The sequence below is a fragment of the Mizuhopecten yessoensis genome, unplaced genomic scaffold (assembly GCF_002113885.1).
Source record: "Mizuhopecten yessoensis strain PY_sf001 unplaced genomic scaffold, ASM211388v2 scaffold716267, whole genome shotgun sequence".
Lineage (NCBI taxonomy): Eukaryota > Metazoa > Mollusca > Bivalvia > Pectinida > Pectinidae > Mizuhopecten > Mizuhopecten yessoensis.
Window position 1 is genome coordinate 194,324 of NW_018480031.1, and position 20,309 is coordinate 214,632.

Below are 20,309 nucleotides of genomic sequence, written 5' to 3' on the forward strand. Positions count from 1 at the left end.
CAAATAGATCCTCAAAGCACATCAGCCTATCTGTCTTTAACAAATCTGTAACAGTGGCATGATGTTACATGTTCTTAATTTTGTTGCATTCAAATTTTAGAATTTTCCCTCACATCTGGTTAACTCTTACCTTTGAGCAACTCTGGCCAGATCACAGAATTTGACAGTTAACAAGATAGTTGCTAGGTAGATGTCTTTGATTTTGAAGTTAAAACATTTTCTTGCTATATTTTAAAGTTTTAAATTGATTTTTCTCAAATTCTGGAGTTGTTAATTTCTTGGTCCTTAGTTGTGTGTTCGATTTTGAAATTGGTTTGAAGAACCAGATACATGACTGTTTGTTACTGTTTACAGAAAGTACTGGCGGGACCTGTAACTGAGTTCCTCTCTAGGCTCCTGCTGGTTCTTACTTGTGCATGTTTCATTTTCAGTTGAATAAAAAAAGGGACAACCAGCTCATGCAGACATCTTGAATTTGACCATTGAAGTTAAATATTGCTATTTCTCAGAAAGCAAAGTACAGATCATTTTCGGACTAAGTTGGTTCTTCCTGTTCCTAAGATTCACAATGACATACTTCAGGTTTAGCATCACAGTGCTTGATCAGAAGAGAAAAAAAATGGCTGCCAGAAATCAGGAATGTTGCTTTTATTTTTATGCATCACAACAATTCTTGTCAGTAGGTCACATAATGTCTCTCTGAAAGCTAAAGGTCAATGTGAAACACAGCAGTACATGTATAAAGTGCTGATTACCTCCTGATAGTGTCACTGTTGATAAACCTATAACAGACTTACAGAGAACTGATGAAGATTTTACAATGATGGAATCTCTTGTTGACTAGTCCGCCAGTTCCACTGGTTGATTTTAACCAAAATTTGTACAAATATTTCCTTCATTTCCCTGACTGTGTTGTTATTGTACATTTTTGTAATTTTTTGGGTCAATAAGAAATCTAAGACAACTAAAATGTAACAGAAATAGCAGGAAGGTGAGCAAGGCTACTTTGGCTTTCGTTCATGTATCTTTTATGATATAACGTTGAAGTTTGGAACATTATGTATACATAATATTCAATTGAAATAATTTGCTATGGCAGCAGTGATTTGGTTGCAGTATACAGTATTTGTATGGTGTGTATTCTTATACAACAAGCAATGTACAAGATACACAAAGAGGAATGAACAAACACGAAAAGAAATTGCACATGATAAACTGAAAAGAATGGAGACAAATGGATGTAACAAAGCTAGCACAAGCTAGGAAGTCATCTTGTTTACAGTTGTTCAAGTGGTGCATCATGCAATATAGATCTGAATTAACACATGTACCACATGAAATTGATTGATTGATTAGTTTTACATCCGCTTCACTACAGAGCAGTTTAGTTATCTAGCAGACCAACCTCATGAAAAGTTTATTGTGGTTTAAAAGAGGTTTTTTGGGTTGTTTCCCCTTGGTTGAAATTTTGGGAGTAGGGTTATGGATTTGGCAACCTTCCGAATTCCTGTTGAAGGGCCTGGTTTATATATAACAGGATTAAGATAGGTTATAGCTATACACAAACCTTAATATTTACAAGAAAAATTGTTTTTTAATAAATCAATAATTCTCAATGTGTATATACCATTATGACAGCCTTCTACCCTTTCCTTGTTCGTGTATTTGAAGAGATTATTTTGTCCAGTTGAATATAAACTAAGCTATAATATACAAAATGATTTAAAACCGTTGCAACTTTAGCAGGGCTTTGTGGATCCTTTAGCAGGTTAAGTGTGCTTACTTGTCAATTTTAATAAAAGTTATTTGCATTTTCAAATTTTATCATCTTCGATAGTAAACATACCATACACTTGGACTGCTGTATTTCATTTATATATATTAAAATAACTGTAAATTAGTTCATGTGACAACAGAATTTCAACCCTGTAGTATAATAACAAAACAAATGACTGAAATTTGGCATATTATTGTTAGATAGGACAAGTGTCAGTCTACAATCACAGTCAGATAGGACAACTGTCAGTCTACAATCACAGTCAGGTAGGACAAGTGTCGTCTACAATCACAGTGAGATAGGACAAGTGTCAGTCTACAATCACAGTAAGATAGGACAAGTGTTGTCTACAATCACAGTCAGATAGGACAAGTATCAGTCTACAATCACAGGGTCAGATAGGACAAGTGTCAGTCTACAATCACAGTCAGATAGGACAAGTGTCAGTTTACAATCACAGTCAGATAGGACAAGTGTCAGTCTACAATTAAAGTGTCATAGAGGACAAGTATCCGTCTACAATCACAGTCAGATAGGACAAGTGTCAGGTTACAATCACAGTCAGATAGGACAAGTGTCAGTCTACAATCACAGTCAGATAGGACAAATGTCAGTCTACAATCACAGTCAGATAGGACAAGTGTCAGTCTACACTCACAGTCAGATAGGACAAGTGCCAGTCTACACTCACAGTGAGGTAGGATACATTTCAGTCTACAATCACAGTCAGATAGGACAAGTGTCAGTCTACAATCACAGGGTCAGATAGGACAAGTGTCAGCCACAATCACAGTCAGATAGGACAAGTGTCGTCTACAATCACAGTCAGATAGGACAAGTGGCGTCTACAATCACAGTCAAATAGGACAAGTATCAGTCTACAATCACAGTCAGATAGGACAAGTATCAGTCTACAATCACAGTCAGATAGGACAAGTATCAGTCTACAATCACAGTCAGATAGGACAAGTGTCAGTCTACACTCACAGTCAGATAGGACAAGTGCCAGTCTACAATCACAGTGAGGTAGGACACATTTCAGTCTACAATCACAGTCAGATAGGACAAGTGTCAGTCTACAATCACAGTCAGATAGGACAAGTGCCAGTCTACACTCACAGTGAGGTAGGACACATTTCAGTCTACAATCACAGTCAGATAGGACAAGTGCCAGTCTACACTCACAGTCAGATAGGACAAGTGCCAGTCTACACTCACAGTCACAGATAGGACAAGTGTTTATACCTCTGATCTTTTGGAAACGTAAGCTTCATGCAAACCTCACTTTAGGTTTGGAATCTTTTACATTTTCTTCCTTTAGGGATAACTGTACCACATATGTATTTTATATTGCAGGCTCAGTATACTGTTTTCAAGGACAGACATAACACTTGTTGACTGTTTATTCAGGTGTTCACTGCAATCTACTCTATCATCAAAAATTTAAAACAAGTGTGTTGGTGTAAAATAAAACTTGTTACTTGGAATGTTGAATAAAATGGCCTGTTATATGATTGTGTTGTGATGTTGTTTACCTGTGTATTTATACAGAATCATGTGCATGTATGCACAGACACAGACATGCACATTCTTCAGTGCAGCAGTATGCACAGGTACAGCTTTGTGTCATGCATATAGATAAAGAGTCCGGTGAATCTAATAACTACATAAGGTGTTTGTTTTACTTATTGATTTACATCCCACAGGAAATTAGTGTCAGTTATGGTTGGATTAACACCTTGGGTGGAAATATTGCATCAGAACAGGGAAAGTCTACACCAGTCACATGTCAATTTGTGTATTATTGAGTCTTGTTTTTTGTGTTTTCATCAAAAATGTAGCAAAAAATGGTGTTCGATCTGTTTAAGTTTCTAAATATCTTTTATCTGGTTCAAAGTGCTCACAAGCTTAAGCTATGTGGTAGCACAGTGTCCCCCATCCTTATGGCATCAATTTTCCTCAGACATCTACAGAGCTGTAAGACCTGGTATGTTTGAACTGTACTTTGCAAGGATGAATATATAGCTCTCAGCTTTGTTCAAATGAATGACAATGATCTTCTTTCAAGGTCACTGCGGTCATATGTGTTAGAAGTTAAGACAACTTCTTTTACAGATTTGTAAAGCATAATTGTTCATCAGATTTGATGTTGGTTGTAATTTTTATTTTTATCAGATTAAGCATTCTATTGATAGCTAAGGTCATTTAAGGACAAGTGAAGGCGAAATAAAAACTGCAAGGCTGTAATTGCTGAAATAAAATGGTTGTTTGCATAACTCTGATTATTTAAATGACACCTGTGACCTTGGGAGTTGATCACTTAACCTAATTTATGCTCCAAACAAATCTTCATGGTTCTGTGAAGGCATGGAAATGTCTGCATAATCAACGTTTGTACACATATCACTGTAGACATAAGTATGTTGCTGAGTTACATCAGGGAATGTTGTTATGCTATGTTGCTGAAAGTCTATTTATTATCTTTCAATTTTTGGGGGAAATTAATTACCTGATAGATTTAGGATCTGTAAGTGAAGTTCAATAATACCACCTTTTTCAGGTGGTATTTATGATATTCAGATTAATGTTGACCTTTTATGGGATCAGGTAAATTAGTACACTAATGTTTTTTAATTAATCAAGATGACAGTACAAGGAATTATATTTGGTTTTGCATTCTGATCTTATATATGGGTTCTAAGTATAAAGATTTCATTTATGTGTAAAATATCCAAGCAGGTACATGGAATGTATCATATACTGTATATATTTCATTTTAAGTATTTAAGCAGCAGGTATTATATATAGTATTTAGATTCAAATTTGCAAGTATTAGTATTTTGATATCATTCTGTTGTGCAGAAAGTAATTGAAAGGCCTTTTAATTAATTAAATGGAAGGGATTATCTTAATAGGTTTTAATATATTATAGCAGTAATTATACCAGTGTATTTTATAGCAGAACTTATACCAGTGTTATTTATAGCAGTAATTATAGCAGTAATTATACTAGTGTATTTTATAGCAGTACTTATACCAGTGTTATTTATAGCAGTAATTATACCAGTGTATTTTATAGCAGTACTTATACCAGTGTTATTGATAGCAGTAATTATACCAGTAATTATACCAGTGTATTTTATAGCAGTAATTATACCAGTGTTATTTATAGCAGTAATTATACCAGTGTATTTTATAGCAGAACTTATACCAGTGTTATTTATAGCAGTAATTATACCAGTGTTATTTATAGCAGTAATTATACCAGTGTTATTGATAGCAGTACTTATACCAGTGTTATTGATAGCAGTAATTATACTCATGTTATTGATAGTAGTACTTATACCAGTGTTATTGATAGCAGTACTTATACCAGTGTTATTGATAGCAGTACTTATACCAGTGTTATTGATAGCAGTACTTATACCAGTGTTATTGATAGTAGTACTTATACCAGATTTATTGATAGCAGTAATTATACCAGTGTTATTGATAGCAGTACTTATACCAGTGTTATTGATAGCAGTACTTATACCAGTGTTATTGATAGCAGTACTTATACCAGTGTTATTGATAGTAGTACTTATACCAGTGCTATTGATAGCAGTAATTATACCATTGTTATTGATAGCAGTACTTATACCAGTGTTATTGATAGCAGTACTTATACCAGTGTTATTGATAGCAATACTTATACAAGTGTTATTGATACCAGTACTTATACCATTGTTATTGATAGCAGTACTTATACCAGTGTTATTGATAGCAGTAATTATACCAGTGTATTTTATAGCAGTACTTATTCCAATGTTATTGATAGCAGTAATTATACCAGTGTTATTGATAGCAGTACTTATACCAGTGTTATTGATAGCAGTAATCATACCAGTGTTATTTTATAGCAGTACTTGAACCAGTGTTATTGATAGTAGTACTTATACCAGTGTTATTGATAGCAGTTCTTATACCAGTGTTATTGATAGCAGTACTTATACCCATGTTATTGATAGCAGTACTTATAACAGTGTTATTGATAGCAGTACTGATACCAGTGTTATTGATAGCAGTACTTATACCAGTGTTATTGATAGCAGTACTTATACCAGTGTTATTGATAGCAGTAATTATACCAGTGTTATTGATAGCAGTACTTATACCAGTGTTATTGATAGTAGTACTTATACCAGTGTTATTGATAGCAGTACTTATACCAGTGTTATTGATAGCAGTAATTATACCAGTGTTATTGATAACAGTACTTATACCCATGTTATTGATAGTAGTAATTATACCAGTGTTATTGATAGCAGTACTTATACCCAATTGTTATTGATAGCTATATGATGTGTACCTGTAATTTTGATAGCTACACTAGCTCTTGTTACAGTGATATCTACTGTGGATATATGAACATAGCAGTTGATACAAATTAAATGAGACATGACAGTGATACTGATCCTTATAGTCAGTTTATTGTACATTTTATTTAAATGAAATTAATTTGACTTTAACATTCCTCAGCATTTCTAGGGACCGGGAGGCCTGTTGACTCTGGAATCTTTGGCAGGCGCCGTTGGTCTTCCATGGAAATATTCTACAATCAATTCCCCGTTCCTATAGTTAGAGTTTAATATCTCTAGATGGCTGTGTTCCCCCATTCACTGGTGTCAAAATGTGTGTAATAATTCCGTGTGGCTTTTGTCCTCATTTTCATAGGACCTGAGGCTGGCTCCCCTCCAAAACTGTTTTTTAAATCTCTATATGTAAAATGTTTTTGTAATTTCTCTCTGATAATACTTCAACGTTTCTGTCAATGGTACAACTTTCACAGATTACATGTTGTTGAACATGAATGTTTACTTTGTTGGGGAACTTTAAAGGTCACATGCATAGCTGCACAATTATATTTTCATATTCTTCTTCTCACAAATAATAATTTCTCCTCTAGGCTAGGAGGATTATTTTATGCCTGGAATTGTGCCAAGTTGGTGATGATGTTGCCTTTGATGGTTGATGTACTGAATCACCAGAGAAGATCCAGATTTAGGTGTGGACATGTGTCACCCCTGCTTTAGACATCCCTGCTCCAGTAGATCTGTCACTACTTTGGTGGGAAATGTGTGTGGGTGGACTAAGTCCGGGAACGAATTCCAATTAGAATGATCTGTTCAACCAGATGAAATAATGTAAAGATTATACACAATTCAACTGGATTTATATTTTACTTCCCAGATAAATTCTGTCAATTTTGAATCAAAATAAAAAAAAAATAAGATATACATCATAAATGTTGCACTTGTTAATGCCTGAAATGAACGACTTTATATAGTTTTCGGTACCAATCATTTTACTTTGATGTTATTTTCAAATGCCATTCACCTTTCCAGTAAAACGAATTCATTTAAAAATCCATTAGTTGTATTAATCCTGTAATTTTTGTATCGGGGTTATGGAGTTTGTAATCCTTGTGCAAGTGTTTGCATTAAATACCAACATTGTGTGCGGTATATATTGGTGTATATTGTCCACAATGACATTAGAACCCTGGGTCAGTGTATACACTGCCTCTACACATATACAATCTTACACGAGTTCCTATTTCACAGGAGATTAATGAGAATTTTCGTGCCGTGTTTCATTAATTTCGTAAAATTGAAACAAAGTAAGATTTTTTTTATCACATGATCAAGAATTTTTGCAAGTATTGCAAAACACTTTTTTCCCCATCTTTAACTGTAAAATTCTGCTCGCAAAACATTTTTTTCACCATTCTTTAACTGTAAAATTCTGCTTGCAAAACACTTTTTTCCCCATTCTTTAAGTGTAAAATTCTGCTATATTTGCTCTTGATCTTTGGTCTCCAATTTCCATATAATATGAAACTCTGTGACATCATTTCAGTGTTAGTTTGATGTTACAGTAAATATATATGCATACACTGACATGCAAAAGAAACGCAACCCCCTTGTCCATCACCATCAATTCATGATTGATTGAACTCTGTCACACTACGGGTTCTCATGTTGTGAGACTTCAATACCTAGCTCGATTAGCACATGCACCGATACACGTAGCCGCATAGCATGTGTTTCAGACCTGTTTATCATTCTTCAGGTATTGGGTAAGAATAGTCAGGTAAAAGAAATTTAGTTTGTGAATATGTCATAATGCCTGGACTAGCTAATGATACACACAACAGGGCTGTGCAGTAACTATTGGCTGGAAACTCCCAAAATGCTGTGGCAAGAGTACTGAATGTCCACAAAAGAACAATATGTCGTCTGTACAGCTGTCTTAGACAAACCGGTACAATTTCCGGCCGCCGTCGAACTGGCCGACGGAAGGTTATGACGCTTCTGCAGGATTGGTTCGTGCGGTTGCAGCACTTGCACAACCTGCTCAGAACTGCACAAAAAACTGCAAATGTGACACCAGGGACACTCATTCCTAGGATAAGCCGAGATACTATGCTGAGGCATCTCCGTTCTTACAGCATTAAGCCGCATCACATTGCAGTGGGAATGTCCTTCAACTTTAATCGCCATGACGTCACACTTCAATGGCTCCAGCGACACTTTCTAAGCGTGTTTCCTATGCAACAATGGTGCAGTGTACTCTTCTCTGACGAGTCACGATTCATGCTTAACTGCTCAGATGGGCATCAGCGTGTTTTTTGACGTCGTGGTGAACGTTGTGCCAATAACTGCATGGTGGAACGTGACGGGTTTGGTGGTGGCGGAAGCGTTATGGTGTGGGGTAGAATCTTAGTCATCCTTGACAGTTAAACGGTACATAGACGTTATTCTACAACCTGTTGTCATGCCGCTTGTCCGCCAGCATAACTCGACAGACAATGCTCTGTGCCATGTGGCGAGATGTGCAATTGACTATCTTCGCCAAAACAATGTCTGCATGTTATCTTGGCCCCCATACATTCCCGATCTCTCGCCAATAGAGCATGTGTGGGGCATGTTGGATCGACACATCCAACGCGCCCAAATCCAGCAGGGACTCTACCCGTTTTGCGCCAGGTGTTGCTGGAAGAGTGGCAGAACAACCTTATGGCACAAATAAACTGTCTTATCAACTCTATGCACTGCAGACATCTAACAGCAACAAATGCTTACGGGGGTCATATTCATTATTGAAGTCGGAAAATTTCTTATGGCCACCTCCTCTTCAGTCTTGACTGTTGTCTTTCCAAAGTAATTATCGTTAGCACTAAATTAACTGAATTATCTAATAGAATAGATGTGTATCTTTAATTGGCTATATGACTTAAACAGAACTTTTGTATGAATTATTAAAAATATTACTGAAAATTGCAGGTTGCGTTTCTTTTGCGTGTCAGTATATGGCCGGTATTAGATGAGTTTATTCGTAAATTGTATGACATGGATGTATTCCCTGCATAACATGGTAATTGTGTTAATTGAATAGTTATCCGTTGTAGCAATGTCTTACAGATTAAGTTGAGATTAAGATGAGGTGCAAACTATGTATATTACCAAACTTTCCTTAGTCAATTTTCAAATTTATAAAATACAACATCCCTCTTGGATTTCTTGTTTAATCATCTAGCAAAGAATTGAAAGCAATTGATACCATGTTTGAAAATTTGTTATGAAATAGATATTACACTGTAAATTGATTTCTCTTCTTTACCCTTATATCTAGCTAAAATGACTTTTTATGCGTCAATTTATTCAGGACTTTTCTATTGGTAGTAAGGTCACTTGAGTATTTTGGTTGCAGTTTTGGCTAGCTAATTTATGTAAGAAAGGAAAATGAATCATAAAGTGGACAATATGTGATTGAACTAAAGGACAAAGAATGACCTTTTGTTGATAGGAAATATTTTAATTTTCATAAGTCGCCAATGACACAGTTAAGGTTTCAATGTTTTATTATTGTTACTGTAGAAGTGTCTTTGAAATCCTCTGTAAGAGTATGTTTAGGGGACCTTGTTCTGTAGCTGTTTTCATCCCTACTCATTGCTGTAACAAATGTAGGTGCGTCATGATTTGCACTGTCTTTCAGATCAAATTTATGAGAAGTTTTGTGTCTTGACTGGTATTGTATGAAGTCAAGGAGACAATTTCTGAAATATTTCTGTAGCACAACTTTGCATTGTAAGACTTAATGATATACAGAATACTCTTAGTATACCTTTCACAACCTGGAACTAGATATTTATCCTTATAGTTCTGTCATACTGAGGAACACATTCATGCCAAGTCTATCTATACTAGACGGAAAACTCCCGTTTTTTTGTCTCGCCGCCATGAAGTGGAAGCAAGACTAAGGTGTTGCTTTTCCGCTGATGGCGGTGGCATCAACACTAAGTTTTTGCGTTTAAGTTAGTTTCACCGAAAGTATAAATGCTAGACTAACCAAACTTGGACCATAGATGCATCTTAGGTAGTACATCTCAACACATGTGTTAATTGCTAGATGCAGCCTACCTTTCATGGTCCATTGACTTTGTCAGCATCTCCATGCATCAACATTAAGTTTTTGCATTTAAGTTAGTTTCTCTGATATGTGCATTGATGGTCAAAGCGGGGCATAGGTGAGACATATCAATCCGAATGGCTTGTTTCACCTTCAAATCTAGATTTGTATCTGTCTGTTTCTTACAATGAACTCCTCTCTTAATCATCTGGGTGCTTGAAACTCAGGTGTGTAAAGATATATGTAACAGACATGCCATTTAACATGCAGTCACATTTCAGTAGATTTTAACAATCACAAGGGCAAACATTTTTCTGAGTCTGAATTTGCAACATAGACATTATTGATGACAGTTACAAGTGTGAAATTTGCAACATAGAAAATATTGATGACACAGCAATAATGAAGGTAGAGATGACCTTGCGTCCATTTCAGTTATATCATCAAACACACAAACTGCTTCGGGACCATGTGTTTTCTGGAATTGGTATTCCTGATTTGATGTATTTGTCCCTCCAGCACTCAAAAATGTTACCCGGAGGAAGTCCTTATTACTGTGTCTAAACCTGATGGTCATAGGAATTCATTGTAAAGGATATGTAAATTGTATTGAAATTAGATCGTCACAATCAAGTTGATGCCTACTGGCCATTCATGCTATAAACACTGGGCACCAATTGACTGTCCGATTACGCACTGATTACCATCTACGGGGGGCCGTGTGTTTGACTGGTACAGGTTTTGGAGCGTGGACCTGTTATAATACATAAATATCTAATTAGTAGGTAATGGATATTGATGGCACACAGGTAGTTTGTGCTGGGAAATCAGGTGTTTTGGTGATCAACAACTCATGTACATATCTATTGCTATGTGAGTGTCCCAGGTGCGATCTAAATCAAAATGTGTACTCCGGGTTGGCAAAAAATATTAGCTATCAAACTGCCATTCTAGAAATGTATACAGAATAGTAAAAGATCAAGATGTAAATTTGGAAAAGCATGTGGAGTGATTTAGAAAGAAAACAACTTTTGAAAAGGGAGATCTGTATGTGAGACAGACATGGGTTGGATTTATTAGATCAGGTCAGTTAAAGGTTACAGACAATCATAAGAATGCCAAGTTGGATATTGGGAGGTTTTAATGTGAAGTTTATGCCAAATATCTTTTGCCATTTAAGAGCATGTGAAGACTTGTCGCCTGCGATAATTTAAGCTGCCTTTTAAAAAGTTTGCCTTCAATCAAGGTGTTTATGTCAATGTATAATATACATATTTATACTGGGACCACCTATTTATATTTAGACTTCAGATATATAATATATGCTGAGTCTCTCTATAAATATAGAATATAAATATATACATATGATACCTACGAGGATTCGGGGAATGTTGATTCAATAAACAGGTTAGCCAATTGTTAATCGTGTGGACGTTGCTGAATTGTCCTGGGCTGGGGATTTGTTACAAGCAGGCTGTCCTTTACATCTTAATTTGAAAAGTTTATCTCCCTAAGTAATATGGAATTGTTGTAAGGCTTTGTTTACAACATTGTATGGTATATTGATTATAAGTCGTAAATATACAGAAATGTACATGTAGATTTTACTGCATATTGGAAGTTTAATTTCATAGTATGAAATCTGAAAAAAAATATTTAAAGAGATATTATATCAGCAATATTAATTTTAAGATGTGTCTGGTTTTCTTCAGTCACACTTTAAATTTGGATGTTTATCTGCGTTAGACATTTCTAAGGCACTATGTGAATATATTGACAAACAGGGTATTGGTTACGTGTTTGATTTAACCAGGTATATATGTAGTGTACCTGTACAACAACAGTGTTGTATCAGCGAGCACCACTAGATGTGGACACTGCCAGATTTCCCCAGGTTAAAGCCGCTGTACGTTAAAAAACAGTTGAGTTTGTGTGACTAACTTTCACCTTTCCACACTGACTTTTACTGTAGAGGATCAATTCCTGTTTGTGGATTGTTACTGTGACGGGATGGATTTCTCCATTCCCTCTACCTTTATACACTTAGGTCTTGCTACAGTAAGTAGAAGTCATTATTCCAGCTACCTTAATTGGCTTACATCAGGCACGGCAGTAAAAACGCAACCTCGCTTTCAAAAACATTTCAGTGTCATAATTTATTTAAAAAAATTCTTTCAATTAATATTTTCCAGAAAGTTTTTTCACTTCTAGATTTGATTCTTCAACAGGTGTAATTTGCCATTAATGTTTATATATATGCCTTGTAAAATAGAAACCTAAATAACTACAGATTGAAAAAAATCTGATAAATGGTATATTTTATTGTTGAAACATTCCCTGCTGTTAGATTTCAGAAATATTTCTTGTTTGGTTGAGTTTGTTAATTATTTATATTACCGATTAAATGCTGTCTACACAACAAATTGACTGAAACTGTTAAAAAAAGTTGTTTGAATAATTTAGAAAGAGATTTTTCTGAGGAATATTTAATATGATCTATTGTGATTAAGGCTGGAACCAGCTCCTGGCAGAATTGTTACTATACCCTATTAGGGATGGTTAATCATTGACAATTTTAGGGATGGACAATCCTTCACCACTTGTTTATCATACTGTATAAATATTTTATATCATTTTGATACAATCGATAGATATTTGTTTGAATTTCTGTAAGTGTAGCTAGTATCAGGAATAATAATAAAAATGTGACAAATCTACATGTACTAATGAGTGCGGTAGTAGTGGCCCTGTGGCTACATGTCAGTACTGATACACACAGAAATCGGATAGGTAACAGGTAAGTGTCACATGTACATATGTAGTGCTTTGTTGGACTGTCCAAGAACATGGAACTCTTGGCTTATGTGGATATATAAAAGTGTCCACTTGGTAATGATAGTGTTCCGTCATGTCACTTTCTTTGTACATTGGAACAGGGTATGTAATACGGCTGTCTAAACTGGACCCTGTGTAAAGCGACCAGATCTTTAACTAGATCACACTGTATAGTGTGTATGTCAATGGAACTTGTTTAACAAGAAAACCTCACTATCCCGATTAAGTTTTCAGTTGTTGGTAATGACAGTTTAGACAGATTTATTTTATGATTGATATCTCTTTCTCTTTACAGATTTAGATAGAGCTTGGAACAACATTGGAAAGGCCAAATCAGAGGTAAGATATTTATACCATTGGGTCCTGCATATATCTTTATCTTTGATTTCTTTATCTTTTTTACTTATTTATCTTTGATTTCTTTATCTTTTTTACTTATTTATCTTTGATTTATTTATCTTTTTTACTTAGGTATTTTTGATTTATTTATCTTTTTGATTTCTTTACCTGATTTCTATGTTTTCTATATCTTTATCTTTGTTTGTTTTTCTTTCATATCTTTATTTTTCACTTTGATTTTTGTTTCAAGGAGTATTGCAGCATCAGTTCTTTGTAAACAGAAAACAAAAATTAATAATCCTTAATTAAAGGTTTTCAGGAAGTACTTAATGTCTAAAGTAAATTCCTACTTAATCCTGTGTTAATCCTTTCACCACTGTAAACCATAATGAACTCATCCATATCAATGCATGGTAGAGTCTACTAAAGTTACATTGGGGTGAAAGGGTTAAGTGTGATATTCAATTAAATCCGTGAATGTAAGATTCTTTGAACATAGTAGGAGAAATGGTCCTGTAGTGGCAGGGATATGCAATTACATTAGCCAGGGGCTAGTAGATTTTATGTAATAATTACTAGTAAAAATATTCAATATTTACTATGGGCTAGTAGAATTTTTCACAAAATGCCTGCCAACCATTCTTAAGTGAGGAATTGGTTTGCAATTGTTCTGGTATTCATTATTATCACCAGCAAGTCCTTCTACAAGAAAAACTAATGTCAGGCTCTGCCTGGTATTGTAATAAAAAAATATGTATAGGTATACTTGTATAGAAATTGAAAATTCAGACAGTTTACAAAATTCAATTCAATAGTCATTGCGTTCCATGCTCGGTAATTTGTGATCAGCAATGTAATTGAATTAAGGTTATGATGTAAATTAGAAAAGTCAGTTACACACAGGTTATAATTTGTTTGTACTAACATCTAGCGTTACAGGACGTACCTCCGACACAGACAATCCCACCTTGCCTTATAATTTACATACCTATTCTGTAATTGATTCACAATTATACAATTATGATAACAAACTTGGAGTGTCTTTTTTCCAATAATGTGATATTAAAATAATCTTAGCTGTGTCAAAAGGCTGTGTGAAAGGTAGATTTTCAATGAAAAATGTGACAATTAAATGAAACAAAAAGCTTATGCTTGTGCAAAGGAGTAGAATATGGCAATTAAAAATTACCGTAACATCTAGGAAAAAGTGTAATATTACTGGGTAAAAGGGTCCTAGATCAATAAAAACCAGATAATCTATGGTTTCAAATGTTTACAAATTTGGATACCTTTTAAAGTGTTTGGTTTACAACCTATAATAAACGGGTCACTGGGAGGTAGAAAACAGGTAATGATATCTCAACATATACTTCTTACAATTAGGGTGCTTTGTACATTTATCGTCAACTATTGTGATATTATTGTAGCTATTACTGATATCATCAGCTATGATTCCCACCCAGCCTTGTTGAAGCTCTGGCTATTTAGTCCCTACAGGTACAACTGGAGGGGACTAGAGTTTGTAAGTTATGTGGTACACTACTGGTCAACCTTTGGAAGGGGTGGGGATGGGGGGCTGCACAAGTAAATATCTTACCAAAAGCTGGGGGCTGTCCTATCTCAAAGGTTGTAACATCAGGCTGACCTAACTTTCCAAGGCTCAAAGCCATAGCAAGGCTGATACAGAGGACCTTATAAATTATGTACTGGGCTTGTTACCAAGTTTGTTAAAATTGCAGAATTACCGGTAGCAGAGCTTTGTAGAGTTTATGTTAAGAAGTGACCATTATTTGTAAAATTTGCTTCACAAGGAACTAGTCTAAATGCAAAGCGCAAGGTCTTATAAGTGACGGTGTAAGTTTATAGATTTTTGTTCTTTTTTTCTCAATAATTAGCCTTAATTTTGTTTTTGATATATCCTTATATCCTGGATCATAACCCAACTAAAATAACAGCTGAAGTTTCCTAGATGCCTATCTAAATGGAATGTGGTGATTTTCTTGTATACAGGTAAATATTAATCGGGGACAGGTACACCTGTATGTAAGTGTTTGGTTGTTACGCTGGCATTACGTTAATATCCTCGTATTGACATTGGTATTATGTTGACATAGACTAACTTCTTGATTAGTGGAGTATTTTGAATTACCATATTGATTCTAACAATCTTCCCTATTCTAATAACCACCCATGTTCCAATTTCAAATAAAAAAATGTTGATAAAACTTACAAACAGCTTCTTGTTATCTGCCCTATTTTCCCAAAATATTATACACCAAATCCCCACACATATCTGCATTGTTTATAATCAGCTAAGTGTACAAAGATTTAAATTTTTTACAATGTTTTTAAATCTCAACATTTAGATAGCCATTACTTTTGTACGCTGCATTTTTAGATGTTTATTCTTGTACAGCTTTGATTCAATTAGTGAAAAGGTCATGATTTCATATCAACTTCGATGATTTTTATCATCCGAAGTCTCAAAGCAATCAAACAAAGGTTGATGAAACAGGGAAAATTGCTTCTTTCAAAGGAACGACCATTCAATATTAATTTTCCCAATTATTGCCAACATATATACTTCATATTTTTAGTTCACTAGTACAACAAACCTGTGAGGTAATGCCATGGCATCCGTAGGCTTGTTTTATTGACCTGTAGCTTGATGAAGGGAATGGCTAAGAAGTTTTATTCAAATCAATAACCTTGATCCTGAGTAAATGTCAAAGGGGCCAAAATGTTAAGAAAAAATTGAACTTCAATATATTTCGTTGCCTTCTATTTGTCCAATTATATTACCTTGGTAGTCATATAAAGGTCACTGGGGTCAATGTGTGATAATTTTCTGTGAGAAGACACTACATGTATAACCATTTCCATTTAATACTGATCTAACAAATATCAAAGAAAAACAGGAGATTAGATAAGGAAACTAACCATTTTCATTGATATACACCCCTAACCCACACAAAAAGGGGCTATAACATGAAGCTAGGCGACTGTAGAAATGGATGCATTCATTTGTTGTAACTTAACATGTGACGTCACAGAAAATGTATAAGGTGTTTCACCCAGCAACATCATGGGCAAACTTCAACGCTCGGAAGATGATTTGCTATATTGTCCCAAAGAAGGAGTCTACTACCGAACACATGGTGAACAGCACATTTCATCATAGATCTGTCTCCATTAGCATACCAGAAATGTTTTTTTTGTAGGTGTGGACTGTCACACTATTATGTAACTCTGCTTCTGAGACTGTATTACAAAAAGTTGGTCATGTTACATTACAGATGTCAATGGCTTTAGTGTTCGGGAGCCACTGATCACCTCAAGTAGATAACACCTTTAACTAAATTGGTCCTTTATCTAAGGATCTGCAACCCCATACAGACCGAAATTTACTTACTATTTACAAGGTCAAATTATAATGTGTTAAGTGGTTGAAATTGTCCCCTAATTAGACACAGTTATAGTCCAAGACTATACCTGCCCTACACATTTTATTTGTAATTTGTGTCTGTAAGAATATCGGCAGTGCTCAAGTTCAAGGTAAAAAACATTAGTCCAGCACAGGGGGAATAGTTTTGGAGTTTCATATAGAAGCCTATTTGATATTGCTAAAAGGATATGGAAAAAAACAACCCAGGATTATGATTGATACTGTCTTTTTTGACATCATGTATAAAATACTAAAATATTAGCTGGCTACATACTATTTCTTTTTCATCCTGAACATGAAATGTGTTTTTGTCTATAAATGACATTCATGAATGCTAAATAAAAGCAGTTCATTTTGTTTGGTATACAAATTGTTAGGGCTGTGTGCTCCTTCTGAAATGTCTACGCAGATGCCTTTTTGTGATAAATATATTACTGTGATGGACTGGATTTGATTAAAATAACGTTCAAAACAGTCATACCTCATGTATAAATTTAGCTTTGTTACAGGAAAAAACAACAAAAATAGAATTTTACACAGAGTTGTGTGCCCTGCTCGGTCTATGACATTACATGTTTATATCAGTTGTGTCCCCTGCTCAGTCTATGACATTACATGTTTATATCAGTTGTGTCCCCTGTTCAGTCTATGGCATTTCATGTTTATATCAGTTGTGTCCCCTGCTCAGTCTATGGCATTACATGTTTATATCAGTTGTGTCCCCTGCACATGAGCAGCTGTATCAATCATCTGGTATATAATTATCTCTGGTATCTATATCTGCATACATAATGTAAGTCTCCAGAGTACATACTCTCGCTTAAAAAACCATTTATAGAAACATTTCACCTTCCTGATACTTACAGTGTGTTTGTATCTCTTTGATAGTGCAGTTAAAATTTCATTAGACATGACACAGTACATTGATTTTAAAGATTTTTAGGTCACCTGAGCTTTAGCTCAAGTGACCTATTGCTATCCGTTTTCGTCCGTCGTCGTCCGTCGTCCGTCGTCCGTTAACATTTTACATTTCGAACTTAAAGTCAAGTTCTGCTGGGCCGATTGAACTGAAAGTTGGTAGGAATGATCGCCTCATGGTCCTGACAAAGTGTTGTTATTTTTCGGGTCAATCAGAAATACAATTTGGCTGCCATGGCCACTATTTTGCTACTATATTCTAATAGGCCGATCTCACTTAAAATTGGTCTAGGAATGATCAGCTCATGGTCCTGACAAAGTTAAGTTAACATTATACTATTTTTTACTCAAATTGGTACATATTTCAACAAAAAAAATAATACTGTAGACTCAGGTGACCGTTAAGGCCCATGGGCCTCTTGTTAAATTGAAAGTAATTGTTTTGGAAATGCTTTGTCTCAATGTCCTTGAAGTTGCATCTTCAATACGATGTGTTTTGAAATAGAATATGTATATATTGGCAATGGAATAGTTACATTTTATCTTCATGAATATAGGCTATAGCTTGTATATGATGGCTGTTTTGGGGAAAACATTTTTAAACACTCGTTTATCTTGGTAATGTTCTGTAATGAACATTGTGTAAAAGGCATTATAGACAGGGTTATATTTAATGGTCAGTATAGTTAAGATAACACTGACATAAGACTCAGTTCAAAGTGGCATATTTTGCTTTGACTACTAAATACCAGGTCTAAAACACGAAGAACTAGAATTTGATAGATTGTAGAAGTCTGCAGTGGTTGACTCCTAACTACAGCCAGGTTGTCAGTCCTACATAGCCAGGTCTGATGGTTCCAGTTCCTGTAACAAGGTCTGTTCGTCCTAACTACAACCATGTCTGATGGTACTTACTGTAACAAAGTCTGTTCGTCCTCACTACAACCATGTCTGATGGTACTAACTGTAACAAGGTCTGTTCGTCCTCACTACAACCATGTCTGATGGTACTTACTGTAACAAGGTCTGTTCGTCCTAACTACAACCATGTCTGATGGTACTTACTGTAACAAAGTCTGTTCGTCCTCACTACAACCATGTCTGATGGTACTAACTGTAACAAGGTCTNTAACTAAAACAAAGTCTGCCCTAACTACAACCAGCTCTGTCAGTAACTACAACTAGATATATGTCAGTCCTACATAGCTAGGTCTGTCGGTTCTAACTAAAACAAAGTCTGCCCTAACTACAACCAGCTCCGTCAGTAACTACAACTAGATATATGTCAGTCCTACATATCCAGGTCTGATGGTACTAACTTAAACAAAGTCTGCCCTAACTACAACCAGCTCCGTCAGTAACTACAACTAGATATATGTCAGTCCTACATATCCAGGTCTGATGGTACTAACTTAAACAAAGTCTGCCCTAACTACAACCAGCTCCGTCAGTAACTACAACTAGATATATGTTAGTCCTACATAGCCAGGTCTGTTCGTCCTAACTACAACCATGTCTGATGGTACTAACTGAAACAAGCAGTCTGTGACGTTAACTTTTTTCCTCACTAGTCAATTGGACTAGAAAACCCAGAATTTTAATAGCCCAACTGTCAATTTGCTAGTCCAAATTACAGACTGGTCTTTTTGACAGCATGAAGTGTAAATTGTGATCTAAATTGGAAAATTATTAGAAATCAAAACAAAATGTTTCTCAATAACTTTAGAAACAGAGCACGGAACGTGATCGCCAATTATCTCTAATACAGTATTACTGTTGTTTTCATTGAGCCGTTAAGCACTAGCCAGAACAGTAAATTTTGCTTTCTTGCATCTTTTTCTGTCTGTTCACGGACAGGCTTAGCTGGTTTTGAACCTTTTCTCCAGCTTAGCAACATCGCCATGGTTGGTTTCACGTGGTTATAAACCGGAATTTATATACAACTAAACACGCAAGAACAGTTTAACCTGTTTATTACTACAGTTATAATACATACAAGCTACAAGTTTGGCGTATCAGGGGCTACTCACTCTATACCAAAACGATTAAACTTACTAATAGGATATTTAAAATTTAAAGAATCTGGACTCTGAGGTGTCCCAGAGTAGCTAGCTACATGATCGAGCAAGACTCCAAAGATACAGAGAAGCAACTAGACCCTGGACGATTCCAGAGAAGCTACTAGACTCTGCGAGCGACCCTGGAGAAGCTGCATGAGAAATGGAATATTCAACGACTACGGCTAGACCCTCAACGATATGAGAGAAGCTGAATATGTTAGCTAGACCCTCAACGATATGAGAGAAGCTGAAACATACTGTCGTAAAATACTACATGTATAATATTATTATAAGATTGGGGGTAGAATTCCCCAAGAATTAAATGCCAAAATTNTGAAACAAGGTCTGTTCCTCCTCACTACAACCATGTCTGATGGTACTAACTATAACAAGGTCTGTTCGTCCTCACTACAACCATGTCTGATGGTACTAACTGTAACAAGGTCTGTTCGTCCTCACTACAACCATGTCTGATGGTTCT

At 35.4% G+C, this 20,309-nt stretch overlaps 1 protein-coding gene across 4 annotated transcripts in view; it reads left to right on the forward strand.

Annotated features, from left to right (window-relative positions):
- Positions 1-20,309, forward strand: part of LOC110442456 (centrosome-associated protein 350-like) — a 134,082-nt gene that overhangs the window by 5,384 nt on the left and 108,389 nt on the right. For 2 of the 4 annotated variants that reach the window (XM_021486071.1, XM_021486070.1), the window contains exon 3: positions 13,362-13,405. In XM_021486071.1, the coding sequence (XP_021341746.1) occupies positions 13,362-13,405 (44 nt within the window). Of the gene's footprint in view, positions 1-3,668; positions 3,765-12,257; positions 12,290-13,361; positions 13,406-20,309 lie in introns of those variants that run through there. The other 2 variants (XM_021486073.1, XM_021486075.1) reach the window with 2 other exon arrangements.